This window comes from Schistocerca nitens, chromosome 1, assembly GCF_023898315.1.
Source record: "Schistocerca nitens isolate TAMUIC-IGC-003100 chromosome 1, iqSchNite1.1, whole genome shotgun sequence".
Taxonomy (NCBI): Eukaryota; Metazoa; Arthropoda; class Insecta; order Orthoptera; family Acrididae; genus Schistocerca; species Schistocerca nitens.
Genome location: NC_064614.1, coordinates 347,283,216 through 347,300,307, shown reverse-complemented (window position 1 = coordinate 347,300,307; position 17,092 = coordinate 347,283,216). Strand labels below are relative to the sequence as shown.

General features: G+C 44.0%; 1 protein-coding gene across 1 annotated transcript in view; it reads left to right on the top strand.

The window, feature by feature from the left end:
• Window positions 1-17,092, top strand: part of LOC126247724 (uncharacterized) — a 114,078-nt gene that overhangs the window by 13,689 nt on the left and 83,297 nt on the right. Inside the window, exon 2 of the mRNA XM_049948509.1 lies at window positions 8,990-9,289. Coding sequence (XP_049804466.1) covers window positions 8,990-9,289 — 300 coding nt within the window. The remainder of the gene's footprint in view (window positions 1-8,989; window positions 9,290-17,092) is intronic.

Genomic DNA, 17,092 nt, shown 5'->3' with positions numbered 1-17,092 from the left:
TCGGTGGGCTCAGGATTCCGCTTCGGGACTTGCCGTTGGCAAGAAGTCTGGGTCTTTCCTGATGTCGGCGACACTTTTCTCCCCTGCCGTCTTTGTCGTTTAGCATTCGGGGCTGACTTGTGCGTTGTGGTGCACCTTCGCCGAGCTCTAAAGAAGTATCGCATTTCCAGATTGCGCTGTATGTTATCTGAGCATCTCACAGTTTGCAGGATTTGCAGTGAAACTAGGTTTCCTTGATTAATTGTCTTATTTCATGAGTCTTTCACTCTATTACTTTGCATTTGTCAAATGTGCAAATTTTGAAAGCTTCTAGCGCTTCCCGAACAGTCATCCAGTTAAATTTGAGGTATCCTCCAACGATTTAGCAGTACATTCAAATGCAATTAAGCTTCTAGTGAGTTACAGTTTTACTATTACACTGAAGCGTCAAAGAAACTGGTGTAGACATGCCTATTCAAATACAGAGATATGTAAACAGGCAGAGTACGGTGCTGCAGTCGGCAACGACGGTAAAACATCAGATCTCTTAAATTGCTGCGGCTGGAAAGAAGATCCTGTAAGAACGGGACCAGCGACGAATGAAGAGAATCGCTCAGCGTGACAGAAGCGCAACCCTTCCGCAAATTGCTGCAGATTTCAAATTGCTGAACACCGAGTTTCGCTTCAAATTGTATTGAGCGGATGGACGTGTACGGTTATGGAGACAACCTAATGAATCCATGGACCCTGCATTTCAGCAGGGTCTGTTGAAGCTGCCGGAGGCTCTGTAATGATGTGGGGCGTGTGCAGTTGGAGTTACGTGGGACCCGTGATTCGGCTGGACACGACTCTGACAGGTCAGAGTGTTTCAGAGAGGAAGCGCCCTTTTTGTGCACCGACGGGAGCACTTTCCCACTGGTTGCCTTCTTTTCGCTGCTGCTCATGTAAACCGAATTGTATAAGTCAGTTCACTGTTTATTTATGTACTGCGACATATTACTTACCTTGGCAAATCCACACAACAAGTAAGAATTGTATAAAGGAAGATTAACGACACAGAAAAGGCGTTCTTTTCGTCCAAATGGCAATTACTGTTCTTTTCGTTCAAACACAAAGAACTGAGATCTACATTAAAGTGCGCTGTTTGATTTGCAAGTACAAAGCATTTCATACGATAAAATTATTTTTCTCCGACAGTTGAAACTACATTTAAGACTCAGACTGGACATTACGTACATATTTAACGTGCATAAGTACGGTTACTTTGAACGTCTGGAGTTCGGTAATGGATAATGATGCAGAAACAAGTTTAAGATTCTCCAAGAGCTTCATCTTAAGAATATGTGGTAAAAACTTCAATTTGTCACAAATAGAAGCCATGGAAGTGGCCATCCCCATACTTAGTACTTCTGGTAGTCTAAAATCATGGTTTTCCGTTTATATATTGGTAACGGATAAAGCTTTTCGAAAACTGGAAAATGGCGATTCAAGATAAATGTCTTAAAGATGTACGGATAAACGTTGAGCTATTTTTTACGGTTAGTTATTTAGGTAATTGCGAGCCATGGTGAAGAAGATGATTAAAAACCGGTTTTCGCCGTTTTCTCAGGAATCGCCCATTAACAACGGGCGCTTTTCTTAGGCGTCTGAGGGCCACCGTACACCACACCCAACAAAGAAACAACCGATTTGCTCAGTTTGCCTCGGCTGAAGGAAGTGTGAGATATTTACATTTTGGCTATCTACTGAAGGACAGCTACGATAAGCACTTTCTTACTTTAGATATATAGATGGTCGCCAGTTCAACGACTATCTAAAACAATTGACCGCTTACGTCTGAGATCAATAGAATCCAAGATATGACCCCATAAAAAATATCATTTTTGTTCACGGCTTTTTGGAACGGTCTTGTATCGTGTGTTGTCATACACGGACCGATATACAACGTGATTCTTCTTGACGTTTAAAATCCTCCGAAGAGGCGTTGGTGACTCTGATAGAAGTAATTTCATATAAGGCACAGGGGGTCGCAAATGTCCGGAAATATCCCAAAAATGGATGGGAAATGTTGAACACGTGACGTCACTAGATGACGTACCTCGCCGCAAGTACAGCGATTAGGTTTGGGCGTGAAGGGATGATTGAGCGATGCAATACTTGCGTTCGAGCAAACGGTGCATATTTCGAACACCTTATGTAAATATGATCTGTTGTAAACGGAGAAGTTGCACATTACTGTCCTCGTCGTACTAAGTAATAGCTGTTCTTATTTTGTGTTTCTTTCCTTTCGTTTCTTCTTGTTTTCTTTGCAGACATTATTTAGTAAAGAGAATGTAGTTCATTTACTGGTAATGACGCAATTTGGAAGCTTATACTCATGTGATGGAGTAGGGTATGTCTTTGTTGTACTGTACTTTGCAAATAAACCAGCAGAGACTGTGAGATCGGTAAATAAATTAACAAATCTTAGCGCAGTGAGAGAGATACTGCCTGCCAGACGCAAGCCTCGAGCCCCGAGCTCACTCACTGAAGCCGCGCACGTAGGACCAGAGCCACACAGACAGGAATACTTGGCTTGCGTTGGGACGAACAGGTACGACACACCGATAGGCTCAACCGCTGCTCGTACGGAGAGGTACGTCGTGTGATGACGCCACAAGTTCAACGTTTGTCATCCACTTTTAGGGTACTTTCCAACACCTGCCACCCCACACATCTTACATCAAATTACTTCTCTCAGGGTCATCTACGTCTCTTCGGAGGTTTTCAAACATTAATAAGGATCACCCTGTATACCGCAACCAGTCATAATAATTATGGTGCCGCGCGGAATAGCCGCGCCGTCTGACGCGCCTTGTCACGGCTCGCGCGGCTGCCCCCGTCGGAGGTTCGAGTCCTCCCTCGGGCACGGGTGTGTGTGTCGTCCTTGCTTAACTTTGTTTAAGTTAGATTAAGTAGTGTGTAAGCTTTGGTATCGATGACTTTACCACAAATTTCCAAAAATTATTGATTGCTCATTTTGTAACATGATCAACGGCCTTGCTGCAGTGGTAACATCGGTTCCCGTCAGATCAGCATAGTTAAGCGCTGTCTGGCTGGGCAAGCTCTTGGATGGGTGACCATCCGGTCTGCCGAGCGCTGTAGGTAAGCGGGGTGCACTCAACCCTTGTGAGGCAAACTGAGGAGCTACTTGATTGAGAAGTATCGTCTCCGGTTTCGGAAACTGACATACGGCCGGGAGAGCGGTGTGCCCCTCCATATCCGCACCCAGTGTCACCTGTGGTCTGAGGATGACACGGCGGCCGGTCGATACCTGTGGGCCTTCATGGCCTATGCGGGAGGAGTTTAGTTAGTTTTAGTTTTAATTTTATAACATTAAGTGAAGTGTGAAACATTGCGAGTCACTGGTGATGATCTTCAGGCACCTCGTGATAAAAAAAAATTAAATACTGCTTACCTTGGTATAAGGTTTACCCGTGATCTAGGGATAGCGTCTTTGATTCATAATCAAAATGTCTTCGGTCCCGGGTTCGATCCCCGCCACTGTCTAAAATTTGATAAATAATCAGCATTGGCGGCCGAAGACTTCCGGCATAAGAAGTCAGCCTTGTCAAAGAGGGCGGAGGAGCGGATAGAGGCTCAGGGCACTCTCTTGTCCTAGGAGTGGGAAATTGCCCCTAAAGGCGGAAGAATCAGCAATGATCAACGACATGAGGATGCAGAAGGCAATGGAAACACTGCATTAAAGACACGTAACGTGTATCCACAGGACATGTGGCCTGTAATTGAAGAAGTGTCATGATGATCTCTCCATTGGCAAAAGATTCCGGAATAGTCCCCCATTCGGATCTCCGGGAGGGGACTGACAAGGGGGAGGTTACCATGAGAAAAAGATTGAGTAATCAACGAAAGGATAACGTTCTACGAGTCGGGGCGTGGAATGTCAGAAGCTTGAACGTGGTAGGGAAACTAGAAAATCTGAAAAGGGAAATGCAAAGGCTCAATCTAGATATAGTAGGGGTCAGTGAAGTGAAGTGGAAGGAAGACAAGGATTTCTGGTCAGATGAGTATCGGGTAATATCAACAGCAGCAGATAATGGTATAACAGGTGTAGGATTCGTTATGAATAGGAAGGTAGGGCAGAGGGTGTGTTACTGTGAACAGTTCAGTGACCGGGTTGTTCTAATCAGAATCGACAGAAGACCAACGGCGACAACGATAGTTCAGGTATACATGCCGACGTCGCAAGCTGAAGATGAACAGATAGAGAAAGTGTATGAGGATATTGAAAGGGTAATGCGGTATGTAAAGGGGGACGAAAATCTAATAGTCATGGGCGACTGGAATGCAGTTGTAGGGGAAGGAGTAGCAGAAAAGGTTACAGGAGCATATGGGCTTGGGACAAGCAATGAAAGAGGAGAAAGACTAATTGAGTTCTGTAACAAGTTTCAGCTAGTAATAGCGAATACCCTGTTCAAGAATCACAAGAGGAGGAGGTATACTTAGAAAAGGCCCGGAGATAAGGGGAAGATTTCAATTAGATTACATCATGGTCAGACAGAGATTCCGAAATCAGATACTGGATTGTAAGGCGTACCCAGGAGCAGATATAGACTCAGATCACAATATAGTAGTGATGAAGAGTAGGCTGAAGACATTAGTCAGGAAGAATCAATACGCAAAGAAGTGGGATACGAAAGTACTAAGGAATGACGAGATACGTTTGAAGTTCTCTAACGCTATAGATACAGCAATAAGGAATAGCGCAGTAGGCAGTACAGTTGAAGAGGAATGGACATCTCTAAAAAGGGCCATCACAGAAGTTGGGAAGGAAAACATAGGTACAAAGAAGGTAGCTGCGAAGAAACCATGGGTAACAGAAGAAATACTTCAGTTGATTGATGAAAGGAGGAAGTACAAACATGTTCCGGGAAAATCAGGAATACAGAAGTACAAGTCGCTGAGGAATGAAATAAATAGGAAGTGCAGGGAAGCTAAGAAGAAATGGCTGCAGGAAAAATGTGAAGACACCTAAGAAGATATGATTGTCGGTAGGACGGACTCAGCATACAGGAAATTCAAAACAACCTTTGGTGACGTTAAAAGAAACGGCGGTAACATTAAGAGTGCAACGGGAATTCCACTGTTAAATGCAGAGGAGAGAGCAGATAGGTGGAAAGAATACATTGAAAGCCTCTATGAGGGTGAAGATTTGTCTGATGTGATAGAAGAAGAAACAGGAGTCGATTTAGAAGAGATAGGGGACCCACTATTAGAATCGGAATTTAAAAGAGCTTTGGAGGACTTACGGTCAAATATGGCAGAAGGGATAGATAACATTCCATCAGAATTTCTAAAATCGTTGGGGAAAGTGGCAACAAAATGACTATTCACGTCGGTGTGTAGAATATATGAGTCTGGCGACATACCATCTGACTTTCGGAAAAGCATCATCCACACAATTCCGAAGACGGCAAGAGCTGACAAGTGCGAGAATTATCGCACAATCAGCTTAACAGCTCATGCATCGAAGCTGCTTACAAGAATAATATACAGAAGAATGGAAAAGAAAGTTGAGAATGCGCTAGGTAACGATCAGTTTGGCTTTAGGAAAAGTAAAGGGACGAGAGAGGCAATTCTGACGTTACGGCTAATAATGGAAGCAAGGCTAAAGAAAAATCAAGACACTTTCATAGGATTTGTCGACTTGGAAAAAGCGTTCGATAATATAAAATGGTGCAAGCTGTTCGAGATTCTGAAAAAAGTAGGGGTAAGCTATAGGGAGAGACGGGTCATATACAATATGTACAACAACCAAGAGGGAATAATAAGAGTGGACGATCAGGAACGAAGTGCTCGTATTAAGAAGGGTGTAAGACAAGGCTGTTGCCTTTCGCCCCTACTCTTCAATCTGTACATCGAGGAAGCAATGATGGAAATAAAAGAAAGGTTCAGGAGTGAAATTAAAATAAAAGGTGGAAGGATATCAATGATACGATTCGCTGATGACATTGGTATCCTGAGTGAAAGTGAAGAAGAATTAAATGATCTGCTGAACGGAATGAACAGTCTAATGAGTACACAGTATGGTTTGAGAGTAAATGGGAGAAAGACGAAGGTAATGAGAAGTAGTAGAAATGAGAACAGCGAGAAACTTAACATCAGGATTGATGGTCACGAAGTCAATGAAGTTAAGGAATTCTGCTACCTAGGCAATAAAATAACCAATGACGGACGGAGCAAGGAGGACATCAAAAGCAGACTCACTATGGCAAAAAAGGCATTTTTGGCCAAGAGAAGTCTACTAACATCAAATACCGGCCTTAATTTGAGGAAGAAATTTCTGAGGATGTACGTCTGGAGTACAGTATTGTATGGTAGTGAAACATGGACTGTGGGAAAACCGGAACAGAAGAGAATCGGAGCATTTGAGATGTGATGCTAAAGACGAATGTTGAAAATTAGGTGGACTGATAAGGTAAGGAATGAGGAGGTTCTACGCTGAATCGGAGAGGAAAGGAATATGTGGAAAACACTGATAAGGAGAAGGGACAGGATGATAGGACATCTGCTAAGACATGAGGGAATGACTTCCATGGTACTAGAGGGAGCTGTAGAGGGCAAAAAACTATAGAGGAAGACAGAGATTGGAATACGTCAAGCAAATAATTGAGGACGTAGGTTGCAAGTGCTACTCTGAGATGAAGAGGTTAGCACAGGAAAGGAATTTGTGGCGGGCCGCATCAAACCAGTCAGTAGACTGATGACCAAAAAAAAAACCTTGGTATAAATGCCAATTTAATACTATCTGATTACAACATTAATGGTAAACAGCTTGAGCATGGAACATGGTGTGACACACCAAACTCTGCTTTCGTTGGTCCGCTAAATCATCCGGTCCTAGTTTCATAGACAGTGGCTGGAAACATTTGGAATAACAGGAGAAATGCGGGAGTCATATTCTCGCTCCACGTAATCTGCTCATCAGTGAGTTGCTTCATCTGGATATGGTATACGTGATGGAACTTGTGGTGTCTCTCCTTGATGATGCTGCGTCGTATTAGCGTGATAGCTCTCGCGATTCCCACTGTTCCGATTAAATCTTTACCTGCATAAATACTACGCAAACGACAATACGTTGCATGCTGTAGGGTACCTTATGTTACTGGTAATCATTCCCTCCTCTGTTTCACTGGCAAATTGACCGAAAGGACTGTTTATGTGCCATCATTTTTCGTATTTGTCTTCGCAGTTGGTGTCAGCATGATTTCTCGCTGTCGCAAATGTAACGCAGTTTAGGTACTGTATCAATCGTCAACTTCGACGTTGCGTGTAACTAGTTCATCTTTTGTATGTAGAACAGCAAACTGTGAAATAAAAATCAGTTATTACCGTTGGTCCTTCTTTCTATGGGCTTTAATTCAGCCCTTGTAGAATGATGGTATTTATATAGCTGCTTACGTGACATAGTACACACACAGTAATTTACCACCGTGATCTTAATTCCTTTTTTCTTTTGGGTCATCAGTCTTCTGACTGGTTTGATGTGGCTCGCCACGATTTCCTCTGCTGAGCCAACCTCTTCATCTCAGAGTAGCACTTGCAACCTACTACCTCAGTTATTTGCTTGATGTATTTCAATCTCTGTCTTCCTCTACAACTTTTGCCCTCTACAGCTCCATGGAAGTCATTCCCTGATGTCTTAAGAGATGTCCTATCATCCTGTCCCATCTCCTTGTCAGTGTTTTCCACATATTCCTTTCCTCTCCAATTGTGCGCAGAACCTCCTCATTCCTTACCTTATCAGTACACCAAATTTTCAACATTCGTCTGTAGCACCAAAGCTCAAGTGCTTCGATTGTTTTCTGTTACGGTTTCCCAACAGTCCATGTTTCACTAGAATACAGCGCTGTGCTTCAAACGTACATTCACAGAAATCTCTTCCTCAAATTAAGGCCTATGTTGGATACTAGGAGACTTCTCTTGGCCAGGAATGCCCTTTTTTCCACTGACAGTCTGCTTTTAGTGTCCTCCTTGCTTCGTTCGTCATTGGTTATTTTGCTGCCTGGCTAGTATAACTCCTTAGCTTCGTCTTCTTCGTGACCGCCAATCCTCATGTTAAGTTTCTCGCTATTCTCACTTCTGCTACTTCTCATTACTATCATTTTCGGTTTACTCTCAATTCATATTCTATACACATTAGACTGTTCATTCCATTCAGCAGATCAGTAAGTCTTCTTCACTTTCGCTCTGGATGGCAGTGTCATCAGCGAATTGTATCATTTATATCTTTTCACCTTGAATTTTAATGCCACTTCTGAATCTTTCTTTTATTTCCATCACTGCTTCTTCCACGTACAGATTGAACAGTAGTGGCGAAAGGCTACACCACTGTCTTACGTCCCTTTTTAATCCGAGAATTTCGATGTTGGTTGTCCACTCTTATTATTCCTTCGTGGTTCCTGTACATATTGTATACTACCCATCTTTCCCGCAAGCTTACCCCTATTTTTTCAATCCCGCGTCCGGCCATCCTGATTTAGGTTTTCCGTGATTTCCCTAAATCGCTCCAGGCAAATGCCGGGATGGTTCCTTTGAAAGGGCACGGCCGACTTCCTTCCCCATCCTTCCCTAATCCGATGAGACCGATGACCTCGCTGTCTGGTCTCCTTCCCCAAACAACCAACCAACCAATCCTATTTTTTCTCAGAATTTCGAATATCTTCCATCATTTTACACTGTCGAACGCTTTCTCCTGGTCGACAGTCCTATGAACGTGTCTTGATTTTTCTTTAGTCTTGCTTCCACTATCTTGAACATGAATCTTGAAAGGTGTCGAGGGAAGTTATTATGTGCTGCTTCTAGATATGACGTGTACTTTGAAGGATGCGTGTGTTCGTTTTAATTGCCATCACATTGCCGAAGCGGATAGCTGCTAATTAATCCCCATATCTGATCCAGAACACGCAGAACCGTCCCGGAGATGAGTGTGGTAGGCGCGTGCATGCAGTATCCACACCTGTGGCGGCGGAGTTCACGCTGCGAACCAGCGCTAGGCACAGAGGCCGGCAGCCAGCGCTGGCAAATTACCACTTAACACGGGCCTCAGCCGCGACGGCAGCCGGGGCTGGCGATATGGGCTGCAGCGTCCCGGGAGGCGGGGGCGTAGCGTTCGCGGCGGCGGCGGCAATATCGCCTTTGTGGGGCGTCGGTGGCGGCCATTCAGGCCGTGGCGCTGCGGGCCCCGTTAATTGCGGGCCGCGCGGTTTTCCGTCACAGGCGGCCCGCTATGAACCGACCGGGCCGGAAAGTGAGCGCTCTCAGAAAAGCCTGCGAGCATCTGTGTAATGGAGTGGCACTTAGAAGGCGACCAACTTCCGTGTCTACAATTTGCTTTCGAAAGACAATTAAAACTTCATTAGCGAACAAAACTAACTAAATGAATGGAAACCAACATCTGACACATCTGTTCTGACACAGGAACGGGAAACTGCTCTCCACCGAAGCAGTTTACTTTTGTAGGCATCTCTCTCTATTTTCTTCAAACGTTTTCTTCTTTCGTTCCCTATTCTGCTCTTCTCTTTACTATTTGAGTCAGTCTTGCAGCTGGTCTGTTTGCTATGTAACGAATATTTTGCAACATTCCTTTTTGTCGTGACGTGCTGTAATGCATTTTACGACATGGTTCACTCTACATCTACATACATCTTCCACATACACAGCAAGCCACCGTACGTTGCATGGAAAAGGGTGCCACGTACCACTATTAGTCATCTCCTTTCCTGTTACACTTTCAAATTGAGGCTGTGAAAGACGACGGTCTAAAAGTCTCCCTTATTTTCGTGGCCCCTACGTGAAGTGTACTTGGTGGCATTAGAATGTTCTATACTCAGTATCAGTTGCTGGTTCTTCAAATTTATGTAGTATGGCACGCGAGAACAGCGTCGTCTTCCCTCTTGGGATTCACATTGTAGTTCATGAAGAACCTCCGTGATACACTACTGGCCATTAATATTGCTACACCAAGAAGAAATGTAGATGATAAACGGGTATTCATTGGACAAATATATTATTCTAGAACTGACATGTGATTACATTTTCACGCAATTTGGGTGCATAGATCCTGAGAAATCAGTACCCAGAACAACCACCTCTGGCCGTAATAACGGTCTTGATAAGCCTGGTCATTGAGTCAAACAGAGCTTGGATGGCGTGTACAGGTACAGCTGTCCATGCAGCTTCAACACGATACCACAGTTCATCAAGAGTAGTGACTGGTGTATTGTGACGAGCCAGTTGCTCGGCCACCATTGACCAGACGTTTTTAATTGGTGAGAAATCTGGAGAATGTGCTGGCCAGGGCAGCAGTCGAACATTTTCTCTATCCAGAAATGCCCGTACAGGACCTGCAACGTGCGGTCGTGCATTATCCTGCTGAAATGTAGTGTTTCGCAGGGATCGAATGAACGGTAGAGCCACGGATCGTAACATATCTGAAATCTAACGTCCACTGTTCAAAGTGCCGTCAATGCGAACAAGAGGTGACCGAGACGTGTAACCAATGGCAGCCCATACCATCACGGCGGGTGATACGCAAGTATGGCGATGACGAATACACGCTTCCAATGTGCGTTCACCGCGATGTCGCCAAACACGGATGCGACCACCATGATGATGTAAACAGAACCTGATTCATCCGAAAAAATGACGTTTTGCCATTCGTGCACCGAGGTTCGTCGTCGAGTACACCATCGCAGGCGCTCCTGTCTGTGACGCAGAGTCAAGGGTAACCGCAGCCATGGTCTCCGAGCTGATAGTCCATGCTGCTGCAAACGTCTTCGAACTGTTCGTGCAGATGGTTGTTGTCTTGCAAACGTCCCCATCTGTTGACTCAGGTATCGAGACGTGGCTGCAAGATTCGTTACAGCCACGCGGATAAGATGCCTGTCATCTCGACTGCTACTGATACAAGGCCGTTGGGATCCAGCACGGCGTTCCCTATTACCCTCCTGAACCCACGCATTGCATATTCTGCCAACAGTCATTGGATCTCGACCAATGCGAGCAGCAATGTCGCGATACGATAAACCGCAATCGCGATAGGCTACAATCTGACTTTTATCAAAGTTCGAAACTTGATGGATCGCATTTCTCCTCCTTACACGAGGCATTACAACAACATTTCACCAGGTAACGCCGGTCAACTGCTGTTTGTGTATGAGAAATCGGTTGGAAACTTTCCTCATGTCAGCACGTTGTAGGTGTCGCCACCGGCGCCAACGTTGTCTGAATGCTCTGAAAAGCTACTCATTTGCATATCACAGCATCTTCTTCCTCTCTGTTAAATTTCTTGTCTGTAGCACGTCATCTTCGTGGTGTAGCAATTTTAATGGCCAGTAGTGTACATGTATGCTGATCGAACCTACAGGAAACAAATCTACCAACATGCATCTACGTCGCCTCGATCTTATTCTTTATTCCGACTTGGTGAGGATCAAACACTATGGGTGAGCTACAGTTTCCCAATAAAATGAAGTCGAGCATTCGCCTGCCCTACCAACTGCGCGAAGGGCGCATTCCATTTCTTAATTTCTTACCGTTCTCCAAGGTTACTCTTAGATATTTATTCGATGTGACTGTGTCGTACAGAACCCGACTAGTGGTGTATTCGAACGTCACAATATTTTTTTCCCTCCTCATCCTCATTAACTTATATTTTCCTATTTTTAGAGCAAGCTGTCGTTCATCATACCAACTAGAAATTTTGTCTAAGTCATCTTGAAAATTCCTACAATCACTCAACGACCACACCGTCCCACACACCTTAGCGTCATCAGCAAACAGCCGCGTATCTTTATTTTGTATATGGCTGCATTGCAGCAACGGTTACAGAATAGCTTATCAATAAGACAGCCAAACAGTTGCAATAAACTGTGGTATTAAATTAAATTTATCCATGGTTTTAACGGATTTAAAACCGTGTTCTGAAGAACTTCACATTAGCAAACAGTCAGTAAGTAAAGCGATCTAACATCTCCACATGAAATGTGCCGGCAACGATCTGTAAAGCCATTTGTGAAAGGTAAGTGCTCTAAAATGAAGGGCTTGTCAAATCAGTAAAATCAGTCACATAAAATTCCAGAACTTGTTAACAACTAAATGCCTACTACTTGTCTTTTGAAGAACACGGCTTTAAATCCGTTGAAACCAAGGCTAAGGTTAACTGAGTGCCATTTACTGCAACCGGTTGGCTGTCTTATTGACCTACTACTGGTATATCTTTCTGATGTATACTTTCACAAAGGAACTTTAAATGTATAGATGTAAAAATATTTATTTTCTGGCCATCGCAACACAGCACAGACTTCGGTGTTCAAGCAAATAACAGAATAGAACATTTTAGCTGGCTCTCCTGCCACCAAATGAAGACCGAAACGTGGGAATTTTTAATATCTTCGGCAAATATTAATTTATAGAAACAAACTGGTCACCACGTGGGAGCGGTAAAATCTGACCTCTGTCAGTACCACACGAGACCCAGAGTTTCCTCGTGCAGTAAATCACTAGCCCACTACCTAGACATACTCAGTCCTCAGCGAATAGCAGGCGTACCAGAAATGGGCCACACGAGGTAAATCATACAAGGCACAGGAGAAGATGTATCTATGGTGCTAACTAAATAGTCACATCTAAGATTAATATTATTCGAACTGCTTTTCTTGAGATACTATTTGGCAAGATACTACAGCCAAAATTCTTTACATACCTGCATTTTTTTTCAGCTAATATTTCCCTGCTTGTTCACCGCCTTCGCCTTATATCATTTATCACAATATACCGCAACGTAAAATAATTTTTATAGTTCAAATTCTTTACATTAAATGTAAAATATCAGTCGAGCTTACTGTAACGTAGCAAAGCAAAGAACAAAGCTTCGCTTTCTGGCCCTGATGGTTCAATCGGGACCGGCCGAGAGTCGTGTCATTCCCTGCCAACGGCGCCACTGCGTGCTGTATGGCGCGCCATGTGTCAGTATACCGCTCTTCCGTCCAATGTCGACTTTCATGACCTTGCAGTTTCAATTGCCACCACGAGCCTGAGTGCACCCCGTTCTAGTTTACCCGCTAAGGAAAAATCCCTGGCAGTACCAGGAACTGAATCCATATCATTTGCATAGCAGCCAGACACGCTGATCACTGAGCTACAGGAGCGGACTGTTATGGCGTGCAGCGACACTATTTTGCCAAACAACTCAAAAGGCTAGGACAGGGCATCGGTTAGCTGCAGCGCAGCCTTCTGGACCACATCATGTAATCATAGTCGTAATTTTTCATGTAGGTGGGTTTTCCACCATTTTTGTTAAGTGGTAAAGGCCTGGCTAGTGGTACTCATATAGTCAAGCAAGAAGTGTGAAAGGCTGTATTAGTAGATGCAGCCTGCAACGAATGTGCCAAGAACGACGTTTTCACAGTCACAGTCACAATCACAGTCGAAAGAATGTTGTATCATTTGACATCCATCGTAGACTTGTAACCGAGCGTGAGGAAAGTTTTATGAATATGAATAGTGTATGGAATTGATGATAATGTTTCACAAGTGTTAAATACACTCATGAGCATTTGAATGAGATGCACACATAAAAAAAAATTGTTCAGATGGCCCTAGAACTTAGAACTACTTAAAACTAACTAACCTAAGGACATCACACTTATCCATGCCCGAGATAGGATTCGTACCTGCGACCGTACCGGTCGCGTGGTTCTATTCTGAAACGCCTCCGTAGCGGTCGCGCCTAGAACCGCTCAATCACCCCGGTCGGCAGAGGCAAACATCAGCAGCGTATAAAATCTTATATGACGCCATGATGACAACAGCATCCGCTGTTTCGAGTCACGAAGATTTGTCGGAGCTGGGACCTACATGCCGCTCAACGACAGTTCAGGAGCCACAGAAGCGTCCTTATGAGGGTGAAGTTCACTTTTTTAAGTTTTTTATTGAACACCTCGAAAACCGTTGCGTCTAGCGAAAATGTTTCTCAATATAAGAGAAGACTATGTCAAATTTCCTACAAACATTGTCCCATTCATATTTTCTCTTAGAATAATAGCTTCCACGTGGCAGGGGATAGAAAATTGCAGTGTTTTAATGTTGCAAAGTCGATGTTTATTTTGTACCACATCTAAGTGCAGTAGAACCTCACTAAGGGATTATTTGTGTTCTGGGGGTATAACAGCGTGGAAAGGCGGTAGTGGAGGTTACAATCATGGGAGGATGGTGGGTGGCGCGGACTGTGGTCATGCACTTCTTCATAGGTCTGCAGAATGAAGAGCGGGCAGACAATTCCCCATTTTCTCTACCACACTACGACACAAAAAAGCAACGTCAGGGTATTTCACAAAGTTATGCCGATATTCCCGCTGCTCATCTTGTGAATCGCTGGCGACGCAGTGTGCAGACACTCCCGTTCGGGGTGGAGGGGTACTTTTTCCACAAAGTGTTTTAATATTACATTAAATACAAATGTGAGTCTTAATAATACAGGGTGATTCAAAAAGAATACCACAACTTTAGGAATTTAAAACTCTGCAACGACAAAAGGCAGAGCTAAGCACTATCTGTCGGCGAATTAAGGGAGCTATAAAGTTTCATTTAGTTGTACATTTGTTCGCTTGAGGCGCTGTTGACTAGGCGTCAGCGTCAGTTGATGCTAAGATGGCGACCGCTCAACAGAAAGCTTTTTGTGTTATTGAGTACGGCAGAAGTGAATCGACGACAGTTGTTCAGCGTGCATTTCGAACGAAGTATGGTGTTAAACCTCCTGATAGGTGGTGTATTAAACGTTGGTATAAACCTGAACGTCAACTACCCGAGGCGATGGATCGGCCGCCAGGCAGCCCGTGACAGAGCACTTCATCACTGGCCTCCAAGAAGCCCTGATCTTACCCCCTGCGATTTTTTCTTATGGGGGTATGTTAAGGATATGGTGTTTCGGCCACCTCTCCCAACCACCATTGATGATTTGAAACGAGAAATAACAGCAGCTATCCAAACTGTTACGCCTGATATGCTACAGAGAGTGTGGAACGAGTTGGAGTATCGGGTTGATATTGCTCGAGTGTCTGGAGGGGGCCATATTGAACATCTCTGAACTTGTTTTTGAGTGAAAAAAAACCTTTTTAAATACTCTTTGTAATGATGTATAACAGAAGGTTATATTATGTTTCTTTCATTAAATACACATTTTTAAAGTTGTGGTATTCTTTTTGAATCACCCTGTATAACGGCATATAGACACATTCTGGTTAAGTCTCTGCAAACTGCTCTACATAACTACAGGGGAAATTGATTCTAGTCATACTACACGGCCGGCCGCTGTGGCCGAGCCGTTCTAGGCGCTTCAGTCCGGAACCACGAGGCTGCTATGGTCGCAGGTTCGAATCCTGCCTCGGGCATGGGTGTTTGTGATGTCCTTAGGTTAGTTAGGTTTAAGTAGTTCTAAATCTAGAGGACTGATGACCTCAGATGTTAAGCCCCATAGTACTTAGAGCCATTTGAACAATTTTTGAGCGATCCTGTACGGAAATAATTCCGGAATTCTTCCGGGAATTACGACTTCTTCTACCCATGAACACTGCTTGCTTTTACGTTGACAGACAGACTATATCGTTTATCTAGTGGAATTATTTTCAGTTTATTAGGTGAGTAGTCATCTGTAGTTGTGAAAGAAGCTTTCAAGTAGAATACGTTCCTGTAAACAAAGGCTGAGAAGCGCTTAATTTGTAAGTGCGACTGTGTCAGTGACCTACGCAGTGCTGATGGGAAACGGATTGAATTGGTAAATGCGGCGTCTCGCTGCTGTCTGCCGGCGACAGCATATTGTTAAGCCGTCTAATAGTGCCGTTGTCTCTTGGGGCGAATTAATGAATGACCAGAAAGTTATTGAACTTCTCTCGGCATTAAATGTTTTATTGGTACTCAGAAATAATCTCTTCCATTCACGACCGAGCGAGGTGGCGCAGTGGCTAGCACACGGAACTCGTATTCGGGAGGACGACGGTACAATCCCGCGTCCGACCATCCTGATTTAGGTTTTCCGTGATTTCCCTAATTCACTCCAAGCAAATGCCGGGATGGTTCCTTTGAAAGGGCACGGCAGACTTCCTTCCCCGTCCTTCCCTAATCCGATGAGACCGATGACCTCGCTGTCTGGTCTCCTTCCCCAAACAACCAACCAACCAACCAATCTTCCATTCACGAATAGCTGGCACTCGTAGAGTGTCCTGCACTGAATGGAGCCATTTACCACACATCCACAGCATAACTTGCAAGGTGGGTCTCAGTATGTGTGACGGAACAGGACTGATCACGTTTAAAGCTAGAGCATTATTCTGCCGTAATCCATTGTTTGACTTACGTTAAAATATCTGAAGTTCCGTAACAACGAGGTGACCTACTTCTGTAACAGTGGGAGCCAATTTAAGGCTCTGCACCCTTTCAGATACTGGAAGACCCGAGGCCTGGGTGATGCAGCCGTAGATAGTGGAGACAATGAATCGACATTGCCGAATACATACTGACAGCATGTTACACACGGTGAAGGCTCTTCAGTGTGGCTGACAGTTTACAACTCGTGCTGCTGGCCTTTTATAAATAATACTTCATTCAAAAACTGCAAATAAATATTCGCTTATTAACCTGAGGAAAAAACTCTACTATATGAACACGAACTTGGTACGTTTTTTTGCATATTCATATAACTGAACAGGAAATCCTGAGGAGGTATAGGCCATCAGTGAACTGAAAAGCAAGCCTTGCCTTTCCTGGAAGAATTCTGCAGCTGACGTAAAGGATGACTAAGAATAAATTTCCCTCTAACGTGTAGAATAGTGTGTAGAGATTTATGTAGCGTCTGTCCATATATGTTTCTTGGTTTAGTATTATTAGTAATTAACGTCTGTATTAAGGCATTTTACTAACGCACTTATGGAAAATTAACATCGGCGATCATATCTGCACACTGAGTCGCCATAGGTTCGTAAGGCGAGCTGCGGAAGGGCGGGTATAACTTCGTGGAAAATCCTGTAGCTGATTTTTGTGACGTAGTGCGACAGAG